This window comes from Palaemon carinicauda, chromosome 1, assembly GCF_036898095.1.
Source record: "Palaemon carinicauda isolate YSFRI2023 chromosome 1, ASM3689809v2, whole genome shotgun sequence".
Classification (NCBI taxonomy): domain Eukaryota; kingdom Metazoa; phylum Arthropoda; class Malacostraca; order Decapoda; family Palaemonidae; genus Palaemon; species Palaemon carinicauda.
This window is the reverse complement of record NC_090725.1, coordinates 6,245,899-6,263,304: the sequence shown is the minus strand read 5'-3', so window position 1 is coordinate 6,263,304 and position 17,406 is coordinate 6,245,899. Positions and strand designations below refer to the sequence as shown.

Below are 17,406 nucleotides of genomic sequence, written 5' to 3'. Positions count from 1 at the left end.
CCTGGCAGACCATGTATTAACAATTTTTGTTTATTAGTGTAATGAAAGAACTTCCAAGACTGCATTATATTTTATAACAAAGTTAGGTAATTGATTAATATTATACATACAAACAATTTAATTAAAACATATTGAATAGTTTGTTGGAATTTTAAACTATATAGCCATTCTAACTCATAGTGATCACCATTTAATGCATAACCTGAATTTAGAGATGTTCTTTTATGAGGCGCAATAATTGGATTAACCCTTTTACCCCCAGGCTATTTGGAAATTTCCAACCCTTAACCCGCAGGGGTTATTTTTTTTCAAGCACATTTTGCAGTATTTTTTTTTTTTAAATTGCTCTAACAGCCTTAATTTTCATCATAGAGAGGTCAGGTTGGTCTCATCCTCTTGGAAAATGCCTGAAGTTTCTCAAAAAATTATCAAAAATATGCAAAAAAAAACATTTAAATAGCAGTTTTTTGCAAGGACGTACCGGTACGTCCATGGGGGTAAAAGGATGAGTTTTGTGAAACGTACCAGTACGTCCTTTGGGGGTAAAAGGGTTAAGACAGTTTACTGCATTTCTGCATTTCCCTTCAAGACGAGGTCAGGTAATTGGTTAGTCTTATATCAATTAGCATGCTCTGCATTATGAGGGGTCTAAGCACTAAACATGAACCTGAATCTCCAATCTTTTTCTGAACACATGAGATGTCATGTGTAAAATGGCTTGAAAGTAGCCAACTGTATCCAATTTGGTAGGATAAGATACTTTTGGACTTAGCTTAACCCTTTTACCCCCAAAAGGACGTACCGATAAGTTTCACAAAACTCATCGCTTTACCCCCATGGACGTACCGGTACGTCCTTGCAACAAACTGCTATTTAAAATTTCTTTTGCATATTTTTGATAATTTTTTGAGAAACTTCAGGCATTTTCCAAGAGAATGAGACCAACCTGACCTCTCTATGACAAAAATTAAGGCAGTTAGAGCAATTTTAAAAATATATACTGCAAAATGTGCTTGAAAAAATAAAAAATAACCCCTGGGGGTTAAGGGTTGAAAATTTCCAAATACCCTGGGGTTAAAAGGGTTAAACCATTATTAGGGTATATTTTAACAATAAGATTATGCAAACATAGCCAGCAATACTTCCTCACTTTCATTGCTTGATTCTGAGTTGTCTCTATTTTTCTGCCCCGCAGGAGAATCCGAATGAACATTATCTAATTTCTCGGTTTGTTTACCTTTTGAAAAGGAGGTAGCAGTAGGAACAAGTAGACTCATATTAGATTTGGATTTAATGATGCCTATATTAACCGGTTAAATAATGGAACACTAGCTTGCAATGCAAACAAATGGCAAACACACTCATCTGAATCATGATAATACAATCCAAATTAGTTGAAACTTCATTCATCTCTCAAAATTTTACGGGAATCATACAATATGCTATATCAACAAGTAATATGAGACTGATGATTAGCACTTACTTCAGAAATGGAAGGATATTGGAGCAAGACAACCCATTCAGTCTTCTGCCTTACAATCTAGTTTAGACTAATAGTGACTAGAATTGTGATATTGCATGGGTTTAGCAGCAGAAAGAAGTACAAGTATTTAATAACCTAAGGCTCTGTGTGAAGCTTTTGAATCTTTGGAGGGCAGAAAACATTCATAACCCTTACTGAATGAAATATGAATTAAAATGGCTATCAGGGATTGGGTTGGGTTTGGAAACATGTTGAGAAGGACCAAAATTACCAAGACAATGGAAGGATTCACTGGACTTCTGAAGTTTAACAAAGAGAGCAAGTGATGTTAAGAGATTGGGAAGCTCATCACTATATCGAAGATGGCTAAACTTGTGTGTCTAACGGTGAAGGAATCAATATCATCATCATCCAGCTAAAATCAGCTAGCCTAGTCTTCCCCGACTCTCCCCTGAACTAACAGAAAGTTCCTATTGTGCTGCCTTCAACTGTTAACTTGATCGCCAACCATTGAAACATACTTTTTCCTGAGTGGCACACTGAGTGAAACATATCTTCAAAACAATTTTAATTCACCAAATTGCCTCCGACATGATACACAAAGAGACAGCTGATCATAATCTCCCAGAAATAATTACCATGCACATTCTAAGCAATAATTGCTAACTAAACAATTGGAGGACATCTTAAACACAGTTGGTAAACAATCTGAAAGTGCTTTTATTGCTAGTGCATTCTCCATGAGTCGACATAGACAACCTAAATATATACTTCCTAATGCTGCAACCTGGGCTTCCTACCACAAATTGCTAATGGCTCTACTCCTTTCTTAATGGCATGTATTTGTTAAAAGTGAAAGAAAATGGGAAAAGTTTTAAAATTTCACAAATATTACAGGTAAGTGTTGATTAAACCTGGCTGCTGGAGAAGAAGCAATATGAACATCGAGAGAGATGCACAGGAATTATTAAACACTACAGTCAAACAAAAATTAAATTTTTCTTTACAGTAGTTGTTTGTTATAGTTACGGACTCTATGTCATCACTGACATCTTTTTTTTCTGTCAGCTGTAATTTTGTTAGAAATTTTGAATTTTTTGTTAATGATAGCTGAACTATTTCAGGTTGAATTGTTAAGATATCTTTAGATAGCCATTTTCAAATAAGTGCAAAAATCTTTTGTCAACAAATAAGTTGCATGGAAATTATTTCTTTAAGCATCAAACTTTATTTTCAGCAAATGACTGGGAACAAATTTCACAAAATTTTTATGAAATAAATTCATCTTTACAAAATCTGAGTTATATAAATTTAGTAAAAAATAATTTATAAAGATAAAATAGAATGAGGAAAGGTATAAGGAACAAACAGGTAGAAATAAACAGTAAACAGTGTAAATAGCAGACATGAAAAGATGAATGAGAAGGAAACTGAAAAGAGGAAAGAAGGGGAGAAACCTTTTAGCTTTTCACATTAAATAAAATTAATACTCTAACCATTGGCATAAATAAGATAAATAGATAGAATATACTTGGAAATACTGAATAAAAGGATATAAGGATAATAATAAGAAAGAGAATAAAATAATGTGGAATAAGGGTATGAGGTATAAACTAAACTATGAACAATAAAAATACATTAATAACAAAAATGAAGAGTATATAAAAAGGAGAAAAGAATGGAAAATCCTTTTAGCCTTAAGGTCAACATTCTTTTTTACTTGAAAAACAACTTTACAGCAGCCTACTCTTTGAATGGTAATGAATTTGTGTGTTTTGAAAGTTTCGCCTAATGTTTTCAGTTTAGCCGCCACCGTTAAGTAATTTACCAGCATGTATTTTTATCAAAAGGGCATAAAAAAGTCCAATAACATATAGTTGAATCAGCAGCTAAGGAGAGTCTACTGTACCTTGTTAATGATTTGATGGCTGTTCTGCTTGTACTGAAGTCATACTCCTATTTAAAGAATGATAAGTTTTGTATTCACATGGGAACAAATGACCAATTAGATTAATTGCTAAATAACATGGCAATCCTGAACAAGATCCAATGACCAGCCAACCAGGAGCAGCACATCATCTTTTTCTTCTTCCAATGTGAATAACATTTGTAGAATCAAACATATAATGGAAATATTAAAAGCCTTAGGATTGTAGGGAAACAAATGTTTGAAAAACATGATTCTGGTAGGAATGAACTACATTAAACCCACAGTCAAAATCTCTCTTGTTCCAGAAACTCATTATGTAGTATTATACTGTATAGCATTAAATGAAAGAAATACACAAGATGATACATTACCTCATCAACTTCGTCACTGTGTTCATCAGTGTCTGACAGGCAATTCACAGGGGGCAGACGTTTATTATTTTCTCTTTTCACAGGACTCACAATTGATTTCAGATATACAGCTTTAATGCTGTAAAATAGTTTTATAAGATTAGAATTCTTGGAGCTTGAAAGATCAATCACCTAAAGACTGGCTTGACAACAGCAACACAATTCTTATTACAAAGTCAATTATTTCAATATTACTAGGATTTAATAAACTATTAGTTCATAAATAAAAAGGTCAACCAAATAGATAAATGAAAGGCGTGGCAATTCTTTTTTCCACGAAGCATCCCCTCTCAACTCCTGCCATTTTGAAATTTCTTTCGTCTTTAGAAAAAGCAATTGCATAAAAGTCATAGCCACAGTGAAACTTCCTGATATTCATGTCTGGAATACGACAATGCCCTCATAGGAGGAACAGTGGTAACTGGGCAAAATAAACAAAGTTTAACATATTGACTAGTAAAATTAAACTTTTCAAAAGCAATCTTACAGTTGACTTGAATTTGATAGAAATAAAATCAAACTAAAAACAACCATCGTCCATAATACTGTATTGTCATTATAAGGATAACAATTAATCAGGGTAACCTGAACAAATTCCCAAAACTCTAAAATAAAATTTGCACTTAACTTGTGACAATAATCTGAAATATTACCGATTACTTTATTCACTTCCTAAACCTATCCATAAAAGTTAAAATTTTCTAGAAAAATTAACAACCTTAAAATCTTATTTACTACTACATCTGAACTAAGAGCCAAACAGTTTAAATAATAGAATTTGAATAATAAAATTATTTCTATAGAAAAAACCTGATGATCATATTGTTTCTCTCTGGAAGATCAGTTATATCAAATTTTACCCTTAAACTTAAAAAATTCCCATATTTTTCCTTCCAATAGACTTATGCCTCTAGTAAAGAAATGAGACACTCTAACAGTCAAGGGGAGCAGGTTGACCCTATTGAAACAATGTTATTTTGGGGTTACTTGAAACTATTACTTTTTTATTTCTAAACAGATTTCTTTTATTTAAAAACCATTGGAAACGGAATTTTATATTAAAAGTTGTACAGAGAAAAAGGTAAAATCCCTTTTTATTTTTAATAAGTATTATTTTATCAAAGTATAAGAATCACTTTCTATGACAGCCATTTTTCATATGGAAGTTTGCCATTTCTTCAAAATGTGAACATAAAGATTGTAGCAAGTAAAATTCCCTATCATTCCATATTTCAATGATAAAAATCAGTCATTATTGCAAAAAAGTAGAAGGAAATCTAAAAAAAAATTAAGCTGTGAGAAAACAGGCTTCAAATTTTTTTGGTAGCAATTGCTATAATATACTTTAGTATGTATAAGTATGGGCTGTTACAGGTAATTTTCCTCAAAACTGGGGATCATAAGGACAAAATCATCATATTTCAGTAAGACGTTGCTAGAACAATATATTCTCATTAGCATACTTTCCAGGCAAATTTTATTCTTTATTCATAACTAGCTATTGTCTCTCAAACTTTATGCATCTTTCACTATATCCTTAACATAAAATTTTTTAATAAATATATATAAATAAATAAATAAATAAATATATATATATATATATATATATATATATACAGTAGGGTCCCGAATTACACGTGTTCTAATTACGCGATTCCTCAATTACGCGATCGATAGTTTTTAAAAATGAATTTTCCTGTATTTGCGAGGAGCATTCTAAATCCGCGAGTCAAGCACCGCGAAGCGTAGGAAATCTATTGTTTTCTTAATTGTATTGGGGGGGGGGGGGGTGATGGTTCCCCGATGTCTGAGAAGGGGGGGGGGGAGAATGTGAGAGAAAGATTTCTGTTCAAACATTTTAAGACTAGTTTTGGATGAAAAATGTTAAGGTTTGCCCATCTGTTGTGTGAACTTGTCGCTAGGCCTAGCCTAACTGTCCAACACCTATATGTATAATATTCCATATTTGTACTAATTAATTTTTATACTTACGTTGTGATTATGGTGAAAAATCCTTATTCATTAAACTTTAAATTAAAAACCATCAAAATAAAGACTATTTTATATCATGCTACTGCCAAACATGTCACCACAACCAAACCCATTACTTTGTTTAGTACGTTCCATCGCTGATCATAACGAACTCGCTAACCAATTTTAACATCTGTCTATAGGTTAACTTTTGCGGCAAAAGATATCTTACCAGGTACTATGTAATAATAATGTTATAATTAATGTTTTATTTATCCTTAGAAAATCAAAATATATGAAATATGAGCAATTTTATTTCGTGTTGTTTTTTTTTTCCCTAAAAAAACGCCTTCTTAAAAGGAAAACGTTTTTTTTACGTTTCATCGTCGATCATAAACGCATTTACTCCTGAAAATGATATTGAAGAGCTTTTACTAAAGATGTTATTATAAATAAAGATTATAAATTGGTGGTAAAATATCTATAATTAAAGTGTAGCAGCATCAAGAAATGTTGGGGTTCGCCCTTTACATAAGAATGTACTGTACATTGGATTAGACAGAACGTAGAAAAAATCAATTAGGGAAAAATCGGTATTCGATATCCTCTTCATCAACATCGTCATTCGTCAATCGGGCTTTTTATTTTTTTTCATTCTCAGTCGCTAACTAGTTATCGCACTGCCAAGATCTGCACACATTCCGATAATTCACATTTGAAGGTTTTCTGGGAGAGGATGGATAGAGAAAATACCGAACTATATAAAAATGTTTTTTTTAACCTGTTAATCGTCACCCACGTGATAAACCGATCACCACGATCTACTCGGTACCGCCTTCAACTGTATATTCCGTTCATGACTTTAATTGCCTTTTACAAGCCGTCAGTCTCGTGATGTTACTTTACTCGTATAGTAAGTATAGGATCACCACTTGGCAACACTCTCAGCATATGGGGACTGTGAATAGAAACTTATATGATGTCTGGCAACTATTTTTCTGAAGGTAGCTTGATGTTGGAAAACTGGTTTCCTATCAGTGCGCTCGGGCGTTCATGCATAAGTGGTTATTTGTTGTTCCTTTTGTAATGAAAGGTCTAAAGAGGAAGGTTATTTCTTTAGATGAAATAAATGATATTCTTGTTGTGGATTTTGATAATGATAACCTGTTTGATAATGAGAGCACTAGTTCTGAATCCTCCAGTGATGAGTATATTGAAGAAACAAAGTTTTCTTTCGATGTCGAAAGCGAAAATGACTTCTCATTACCGAATGACTGGACAACGAAATTTCACAAAACTATAAAGGGAAAGGAAACGCAGAGAGAGAGAGAGAAAGAGAGAGAGAGAGAATAAAGTGGATAAATAATGTACAAATGTATGACGAACATATTTGAAAACTATACAGGAAACGATATGAAGAGAGAGAGAGAGAGAGAGAGAGAGAGAGAGAGAGAGAGAGAGAGAGAGAGAGAGAGAGAGAGAGAGAGAGACCTATTCCTTTCCTTTTGTTGCTTATCCAGGCGTAAGATTTACGATTGAAGATAAAAAGAACCCATTAGAATATTCAGTATTATGTAGCCATTTGAAATTAAATAATAGTAGTATTAATTGTTTTTTTTACTCAACCATTTAATTAATATCCCTACTTTTAACTATAATTACGAATTATAAGCATAAAGAAATTATATTAACTTTGAAAAATTACCATTAGTGAAATGACCGCTCAGGGCAAAAAAAGCGTGATTATCGTACAGCAGCCTAGTGCACACTTGCGCCTAGTGGCCGTGTTTACGTGTGGGAGTGTCATCATGGATATACAGTACTATACTGTAATTTTTAACTATTGCTAGATACGTACTGTATCAAACCTTGAAAACCCTTTTTTGTTTTTTGTATCTATAGGAAATAATTCTACATCATTCGGAAAATACTGAAAACAGTAAGCTATGCATAGTACAGTAGTAAATACTACAGTCATATAAAATTATCAAAACTTTAACAACTTTTTATTGTTTTATTTATCCATAAAAGAAATTTTGTACAGTATTTTATAAAAAGAATCTATAAGAAGGATTTCTTACAGTATTGTTAAGATAAAAGCTACAGTATATATATATATATATATATATATATATATATATATATATATATATATATATATATATATATATATATATATGTTTTATATATATATATAATATATACATACATACACACACAGTGTATATACAGTATATATATAGCTAGAAAGCTAGAAATGGAGTGAAAAAAAATTGACGGGTAGGTTGCTGTTTGCTGCCATGATGTGTTTCGAAATATACGAATTTCCAATTACACGAGGCCTTTCATCGACCAAATTCTCGCATAATTCGGGACCCTACTGTATATATATATATATATATATATATATATATATATATATATATATATATATATATATATATATATATATATATATATCAACTTACAAACTTAATAGGTTCCAAGTAGCTTTTTGTGAGTTGAATTGTTTTAAGTCGGATTTTGTTACATTTTGGCCTACGATATGTCTAACCTGAATTCCATACCTAATAATTTATAGCTACAAAAGTCAACAAATAGTCGAGTTTCATATGAAATAGATATCAGGTTATTACAAATGTTGTTTTGTTTACTGTATTAAAGGATATACTGTTTAATTAATTTGAGTACAGTATTTCTTTATCTTATCTTTGCTATTATCAGTTGGATTTGTGTTTGTATTTCCGAATGTTCGTCTGTTGGGGACCTTCCGTAAAAGCAGACAAAGAAATACCGCCTTGGATTTTTTTTTTTTTTTTGAGATCCGTTGAATATACTGTACTTTAGTATGGATAAGTATGGGCTATTAGAGGTAATTTCCCTCAACACAGGGGATTACAAGGTTATAGTCATCATTATTCCAGATTATTTACTAAACAGTGGTGAGCCCTTCCCTCAAATCTAGAAATATATGCTGTATGCACCAAAAGCCCACACACGTAAGACAGTGCTAGCATAATGTTATCGTCTGCCTATTTCTGGGCAAATGTCACACTTTAAACATATCTAATCACTGTCTCTAGCCCTTTTTGCACAATTTAGTATAACCATAACAAGAATTTTAAATATATAAAAGAGCAGAAAAAGAAATACGATGAATATAACTTTAAGAATGAAATAAACGTTTATTAAAAATACTATTAAAAGAAAAAGTAAATTACATCCTCTTTCAGCCTTGAATTAAAAGGTCCTGGGTCACAGCTCTTAATAGCAAAACATTAGCAAATAAATTTTGTGCTATGGGAATCATACAATATGCCACACCATCACCAAATGAAAAGGAGGTAGCTTTAGAGCACTCACTTCAGTGAGTAGAGCAATATTGAGATCCAGGCTACCAATTAGATCTTCTGCTTGGCAATATACTTGTCTCAAAGAGTAGCTTGGATAGCAAAAGGAGAGGGTTTCGTAGCAAATGGGTTTAAAGTAAATAAGGAACTCGAGGCTCTATCAAAAGATCTTGAATTTGTAATGACCAGTGCACCCTTACTGAATGGAGCAATAGAACCATAAGACACAAATTGCAGGTTAGGGTTTGAAATAAGGCAGGTTAGTTCATTATTATTGCCTCTAATTGAAGACTCACTAGCCATTTTATATATACAAAAGTTAAAGAAGCTAAGATCTTTTGAACATCAAAACTAGACTATTTGAGTGCTGCACTGGATTACAGTACTGTACTGGCATGCCATTATCGTTACTATCCTCGTACAATTAACTGGCTTAGTTTTCTTTCGCCCTGAAGTAAAAGCAAGTTTCCTTTTATGCTTTGAACTTTTAATTTGGTTATCAATCACAGAAACAGACTTTTCCATAAGAGGAATAGTGAGGCCTTCACACCCCTCAAGACGGTAATCTTAATCCCAATACTGTCCCTGACACAAGACACAAAGAGAATGTAGAGCATGATTGCCCAGAGATAATTCTCTTGAACAGTCTATGCAGTAATAACTATCAAATCCAGGAGAAGACATTAAAAACACTAAACATCTAAATCTGGAAAATCTGAAGTACGGGGCCTGTTGTTTTAAACCGACAGCAATGCAGAGACTGAAGATTTCCTCAATACCTTACTAAAGGCCTATCTCTGTTGGAAGAAAAATTAACAGGAATCTTTTCCTTTTTAGAGGTAAACGTTCATATAACCGAGCTTCCAGAGAGAAAATAATTAAAATCTCTTAACTTCTCTCAATTAATAATTAGCACATATTGTGTAGATGCACACTACTACTGCACTACATTTCAAAGAAGTAGCCACTTCTATAACATCATGAGCTTTCACTTTCATATTTGCTCAATAAGTTTCATCCAATTGTCTATGGGCATCACAATAAGATTCTTCAAAAAGGAGTACATCAAAATCTTTAAATTGTAAGATTATGTATATCCCATAATCTGTTTAGATCTCAAGTACAATTCTGATGCCCTATAACTGGACAAAGCAATTTCTCATTACTTCCACTTCTCATAATATTCTTAAGTGGAAGGATATGATAAGTACAAGTTAACTTCTTTGCTGATACAAATTTTTCTCTGAAACTTGGCATTTCCTTCTCAGCTAGCTAATGTGATTAATTTCTCTCAGATTACCTGAGGTATGATTAAGATACTTATCTTTGTCCATTGAAGCAATTTTGGAGCTATAAGTTCAAAGGGTTCCTGACTTGGTTTCTTAATGTAAGCCAGAGACTAGTCCTCATCCTTTAAAAACAAGTTCTGAATTCTTCTTCTAAAGAGGAGTGAGAAACATTCCATTTCTTAAAACAGTTGAAATTAAAGAAAATGCTTTAAACAGGCCAATGCTCTTAATAGAAAATTAGCAAGACTGGTCTCAAAGAAAGATCCTTTGCAGAAACAAGTACATACTTTTCAGGAGACACTGGCATAGCCTGAACCACTAAAAGATGAATATGCTAATGCGAGATATTTGAAACATCAATAACTACAGTAAGACCATAAAATAGGTTCTGTTAAATGTGATTGAAAAATTTTCCTTTTTCCTTTTTTTCAATATTTCAGAGGCTGCAATCTAAAGTCCAATGAATCCAGATCAATGATCCCTTTTAAATTCTCTTGACCAAACACTCAAATTCTGAGCTTCCAAACAATTAACCTGGTCTTGTGAAAAGATGTGAATAACTTGCCTTAATATACAGTATGGCTTTTCAAAGTTTGGATGCAACCATAAAGACGTAATGTTATCAATATGTAGCCTTTATTTTTAGTTTTGAGTATTGTTAATGGAAAAAAAATCACAATATCTATTCATATTCAACAATAAATGATGATCCCAGACATTTTCATTTATCCCCAGACTACTCTTTTGTCAAAGCTATGTCTTATAAAATCCACAAAGTATCTATCCGTACATATATATCCAGCTACACATGCTGAAATGAGTTATAGGAGCCATTCTTTGGAGGGACAGCCAAGGAACATAAATGGTGGGCTACCTTTAAATCTGTACTCTTTGGTGCAGATGCAACAATTCTTCCTTTACTTAGGCATGATGGCTCTGTCACTCACTATCCAATAGAAAATGCAACCATTTTGGCTAATGTGTTTGACAGTAAGCAGAGTAATGAGAAAATTAATCTTCCTCATTCCTGTTTTCCTGAGGATAAACTAAATAGTTAGCTTTTTAGTCTTGCAAAATTAAAACACGCTTAATGGACTTTAATGCTTATGGAAGTGTAGACCCAAATGGTCCTTTCCTTTGTTTTTTTATAAAGACCACTGATTTATTAGCTCCTAAATTGTCTGTTATATAATGTAATTTAGCAATTTCTTTTTTTTTTTTTTTACTTGTTGGAGAATTAGTAATGTTACTCTAGCACTGCTGACTACTGCCAAATTTCCATAGCTCCCATATTACCTAAACTTTTTGAACGTCTTTTGGCAAAAGGTCTAAATAGATATGCTGAAGGTAATCGTCTGTTCCCTAGTTTGTAATTTGACTTTTGCACAGGCCTTGAAGCATGTAATGCCCTTAGTTAGGAAGTTTATATGGTTGGCCTATATTTAGTGCTGCCTTTGACCGTGTTTATCACGAGGCCCTTGTTTACAAACTCAAACAGTTGGGAGGTGGGTCATTCTTTAATACCATTATTGCCTTTTCAACTAATAGACTGCAAGGAGTAGTTGTTGATGGGAACCATGGTGAGTATAGGAATGTAATACCTGGTGTTTCTCAGGGTAATTTTCTTGGTTCATTACTTTTGATACTATATCCACATAAGTGGTTTGGCCTAGAAAACAAGCTCATTGCATATGTAGATGATACTACCCACTTTACATTAATTTTATCTCCTGAATGTAGATTTGAGGTTGCTGAATCAATTAAAGGTTGCTCCTTAATGGCAGAGGCATGGGACAGTGACAATGCCCTAAAGACTGACCATACACACATATGATCAATGCCCAAGACCTCTCTCCACCCAAGCTAGGATTAGGGAGGGCCAGGTAATGGCAGCTGATGACTCAGCAGGTAGACCTAAAGGCTCTCCGAAGCTCAATAAGATGGTGAGGTTGCAGCACTACAAGAAACTATCGAGTTTAAGCGGATCTCAAACTCACGTCCAGCAGATAGTCATGCAGATACATTTCCCATAGGCTACCACAATCTTTAAAAGAAGTCTAGGTAAAAGTAGTGCATGGTGCAAATTAAGGAGTATGAATCTGAACTCTTAACAAAACTCAAAATTATTATTGTAAGTTGGTCAAGGACAGTGGCTCCTCAAAATCCAGATATCCTTTAAGGAGATAATAAGAGTTATTTCTGGATCTCCAAATACATCTGTTTGCAACAAAAGAAAACCACAAACTTCCACTTTAAGTAGCCTCAATCTATTTGTTTCCTCAGCCGAGTTTGACCACAAAAGTTTGGAATATCCTTCAATGAATTTTCAGGGACAGCTGTGCTAATAGTTCCACTTTAGCCCAAAACCTATGGTATCCACTTCTTCAGCGTCTGAAACCAAAATTACATCCTCTTCAGCTGCACAGCTGTATCAAAAAGTAGAAAGTCCTTATTTTTCCTTCCTCCTTTCTGACCTAGAATCTTTAAATAAGACTGTACTGAGGAGCAACTCAATGAATGTAATGGCTACGATTTTGGAAAATATTGTGGGAGTGGAAAAGTACACTAGGACAGTACAGTGGAAATGTTGGTGTGTGAATAAAGACGTGTGTTGAAATGTGGAAGGGGCATTGGTTAAGTCAAAGAGCATTACCTTATGTGGTCTCCAGAACCCTCCTACCTAGCCTTGCAAATGGGAGTGGGACAACAGACTCTCACTTGGCACTGATTGACTGAGCACATGTTGATGCGCAGGTAGACTGGATCCAAGCTTTATCGTTGATTTATTCAGCTGTGCGCTGATGATGTAATAATGGCGTTACCCAAAGCAGATGATTTTCAGCATTGGGTGCTGCGTTTGAATTTAAGAGCGCCTGAACTCGGTCTCTCTTATACAGTACAATGAATCTGTGCTATGCATGTTGATGCACTGGCCCCTAGAGCAGGGGTTACAATATTTCTTTGGTATTATGTTGCATTGGATTCCCTGTTCTAGCCTTTCACAGGATATATCTTGAAGACCACACTGCACATTAACCCTAAAAACTGAAGGATGACTGTACTCATATTTTTGAAAAATGCTTACATCATGTATTATAATATTTTTTTCTCATATTAATTTTTTGTACTGTAACTCACATATCCTGAAAGCATAAATATAACTCACTAGCTATGTATTAGTGATTTTGCATGGATACAATTTTAAATGCAATTAATTTTTTGGATAAATCTCTAACCTTAGTTATGTAAAACAGTATAGGTTAGGAATTACTATATAAGATATGCGAGTTGACGTACATTACTTACAGAATTTTATTACTTACATGAGGAACCAGATCCCCAATCTGGTGTTACTGTATTAGCTCAATATAAAAGAATGGAACAAAAATATTACTGTACTTTTATTACCACATCACTTCCTCATCAATCAAAACAAAATTGAACACTATAAAGAAGACTACATCCTTAACATACAAAATAAAACTAAACACTGCCTCTCTTTTTCAATAAACATAGTACTATAGATTGAGGAAAGTGATGGTTGACAGATAATATATAGATGTCTAGATACAGTATTTAACACTGAATCAATTCAGCAACTTAATTTAACGGTCTTAGAAAGTATGAAAAGGAGAAAATTTTAAAAGAAAGAAAGAAGCATATCCACATCTTTCATACAATTTATAAATGGCGATTTATATACTCTTACAAGAAAGAAATGATTCATTCTTGTTTTTAATCACCGAGCTCTTTGCTAAAATGGACTCTACCCGGCAAAGCAACATGAATACTGATTTACTTATTCTAGCTATGACACTTACTCGACATTGGGATCCTGAGAAAGTTCTGTACAGTCATCTACAAAGCTATCATTGACATATTCATCTTCACGCTCACTCTCATCACTAGACAACTCAATGCCATTACAGGATACATCAGCTTCTCTTTCTATAAATTCCAAGCCCTTCTAAAAAAGGAAAAGATGATGAATTAATTAGATTATTTATCCTGCAAAAGAAATCTCTTAAAAATAGAAAAAATAATCATAGGGCTGCTATAAAACAAATATTGGCAAATTTTGATAACGAAATGTATCATTTCTATACTCACCTGACAATCACAGAGCTAACATTATTGAAGCCTTACTTCTCAACCTTAAAAAGCAATAGTTTTTCTCTCCTATACCACCTTCCTCCAGGTGATATAAAAGAGACCAACACCTCCCTCAATTGGGGGGAAAGACAAGCCTATATATGTCAGCGTAAAGAATTTGCTGTTTCTTTATTTATATGATGTGCTAAGAGGGGCTAGAGTACAATTTCTTACACTAAGAGCTGAAATTAGAGAAAAAAATAGGGAAGCTAAAAAGAAGTAAATTGTCTCTCTGGGAACTTCTGCATTTATATGGCTCATCTAGCTTTTTGTCTTGGTAGACTACCATATACCTTTGTATGATTCACTACAGTATTTGTACTCATCCATAGTCATGCAGGAATAATTTGTTTATACACTACTCATTCAGGAATACTTTGTTTATAACTTTGTTGGAAAAATTATAGCTGAAAAAAGTCTGCAAACAGCTAATATGAGGAAGTAATTAACTCCGAAACCGCTTCCTTGAACAAACCAGAAAAGGGAAAGTAAGTCATAATAATTAACCAAAGGTCCTGAAAGTTGCCTGGACAGAGGCCATGGTAACCAATTTCATGGCTGCTGCTTCAAGGACAAAGAGAGAGATCCTTTCAGTTCCAAGAGTCTCAGTGCTAAGGCTGTTTGCCAATCAGCACACTGATGGGTATACCTGCAGGGAACCATCCGTGTCTTCTAGAGCATAATACTTTCACTGATGTGTTAATATGGGGGAAAGAAGCTTTGAAGAACAACTACAAGATGGTAAGTTCTCTGATATGGATATCATTGTATCTACCTCGTCTAGTATGCTAAACATAAGTTGGGACCAAGGAGACCTAACAAAGGCTAAGACTTCAGGGTACAGCTTAATATCTTTCTAATGTCTTCCCCGAATAGAATATAGACAGCCAAGGAGCAAGCCTGATAGCTTCCTCAAGGGAATTTCCCTAAAGAATGAACTTAATGACTCTCCTACTCAGACTGTGTAGGTTCCACAGACATAGAATTTTTAGACCTGGTGGTATCCAATGCAGCCCAAGATGGTCCTTTGTCTAAAATTGACCTTGACTTTGATCTGTGACCCATGAATATCCGGATCTAACTCCCATCACTAGGGAGACAACATTAATGTGAAGACAAGTGAATATTTGAGCATGAACATAAACCCCATTTCCTGAATTCCATATTTTAGTAAACATACCTAGGGTGAATCCATGGTCCACATGGTTATACAGAGGGCCTTTCAACAGGAAATATGTACTTGTGGCAACTGGTTTCCATATGGAAGCAGAACAGACACACACCGAAACCAAAAAAGATTGCACAGACACACTCTCAAGCACTACCGATGTAGTAAAAATGAGAGGGTCAAAATCACTCCTATACTTTCAAAAATAGTGTAGCAATGAAGAGTACGTATTGGTGGTCTGGCTTGACCAATGAATCACAGATGAAACTCTCAAAACAACTGTACAGCTGTCATACCTCACCAAAGAAGAGTATTAACCACTAGAAGGAAGTCTGACCTTCTTGTAAAGGGCAGCCTTCTTCATATTCTTTCTCCTATCCAAAGAAGGGAAGGGTGAAAAACAGACAAGAGGACTATGATGTGAAGGTAAAGGAAGGAGTATGCATGGGCTTCCTCACTTGCGCTCTATACCAATTCTCTCTAAACCTTTTTACCACCACCCAAGTTGGAGTTGAAAAACCAGCAACAGCATTAATAGAAAATACTCACAGAATGAGTACCACTAGGATGGTATGTAATGTAGAGCCAGAAACAACTAGAAATGACTTAACATCCTCAAAAAAGGCTCAAAAGTAGGCTCTACTGGGAAGGTAAAATTGTCCATATCAGTTCAATAGCTTCCTAAGAATACATCATCTGAGCATAAGTAGAAGTAAAAGTGGAGAGGAAAATATAGAAATAGAAACAAGAGGTATAGGCACCCATCCTCTGACAGGGAGAGTTGTGCTTGATCAACTACAGATTTGCCCAATCCCTTCAAAAGGACTGAATGTGAGAAGATAAGTTAGGCATTAGAGTAGACGAAGAGGAAGGAGACAACATGGGTCAAGACACAGATATAAAATGGTAGAGTTTTGCCTTCCGAAGACATTGATGGAGCTTTCTTAGTCTTAGCCAAGAAACTTTTTTCCCTTGACAGCTTGACCAGGAACAACATTTGACACACATACAATCGGGTAAGCACTCCTGTCCTGAGAAGTTTTAGACATCATAATACAAACCACACAAAGTCATGTAAGTACCACAAAGAAAGTACAGGTAAACAAAAAGAAGGGGCTATTAGCAAAATTATGGCAGCCATAGGTAAATGCATGTACTTTACATTTGAATTCACTGTGTACATGGAAGAAAATGATTACCAGTACCCAAGAAGAGTGGGTATTTCATTTAACCTCACTATTCTTTCAATTCAAGGTGCTTGTTTAAATGCATTACAAGGCCTTCTAAGTTTTTCCAAAGATGAAAAGCTATATAATAAACTAGCCTCGCCTATCCTTGGCTTTTCCCCTGAACTTATAGCTAGTTGCCTTCAGTGCTTGCACATTTAACTTGATCGGCAGCCATTAAAACATGCTTTCCTATGAGAGGTATCCAAAGAGCAACACACTTTTTAAGAACAGTTACTTGAATCACGCTTATTGCCCTTGAAATGATACACCAAGGGAATGTAGATAACGAACTTCCAGAAACAATTCCCATGCACATTCCACACAGTAATTGGTAAGAAAACCAGAAGTCATTGTAAGGTGCAGTAACAAGCGAACAATCTGAAAAAGGTCCGATCAGTAATGGCAAGACCGAGAAACTTGAGAG

The 17,406-nt window shown here is 34.3% G+C and overlaps 1 protein-coding gene across 1 annotated transcript in view; it reads right to left on the bottom strand.

Moving 5' to 3' along the window:
• The window catches only part of LOC137646248 (uncharacterized), a 261,911-nt gene that overhangs the window by 89,196 nt on the left and 155,309 nt on the right, over positions 1-17,406 (bottom strand). Inside the window, exons 20-21 of the mRNA XM_068379370.1 lie at positions 14,255-14,400; positions 3,785-3,902 (exon numbers count right to left, since the gene is read on the bottom strand). Coding sequence (XP_068235471.1) covers positions 3,785-3,902; positions 14,255-14,400 — 264 coding nt within the window. The remainder of the gene's footprint in view (positions 1-3,784; positions 3,903-14,254; positions 14,401-17,406) is intronic.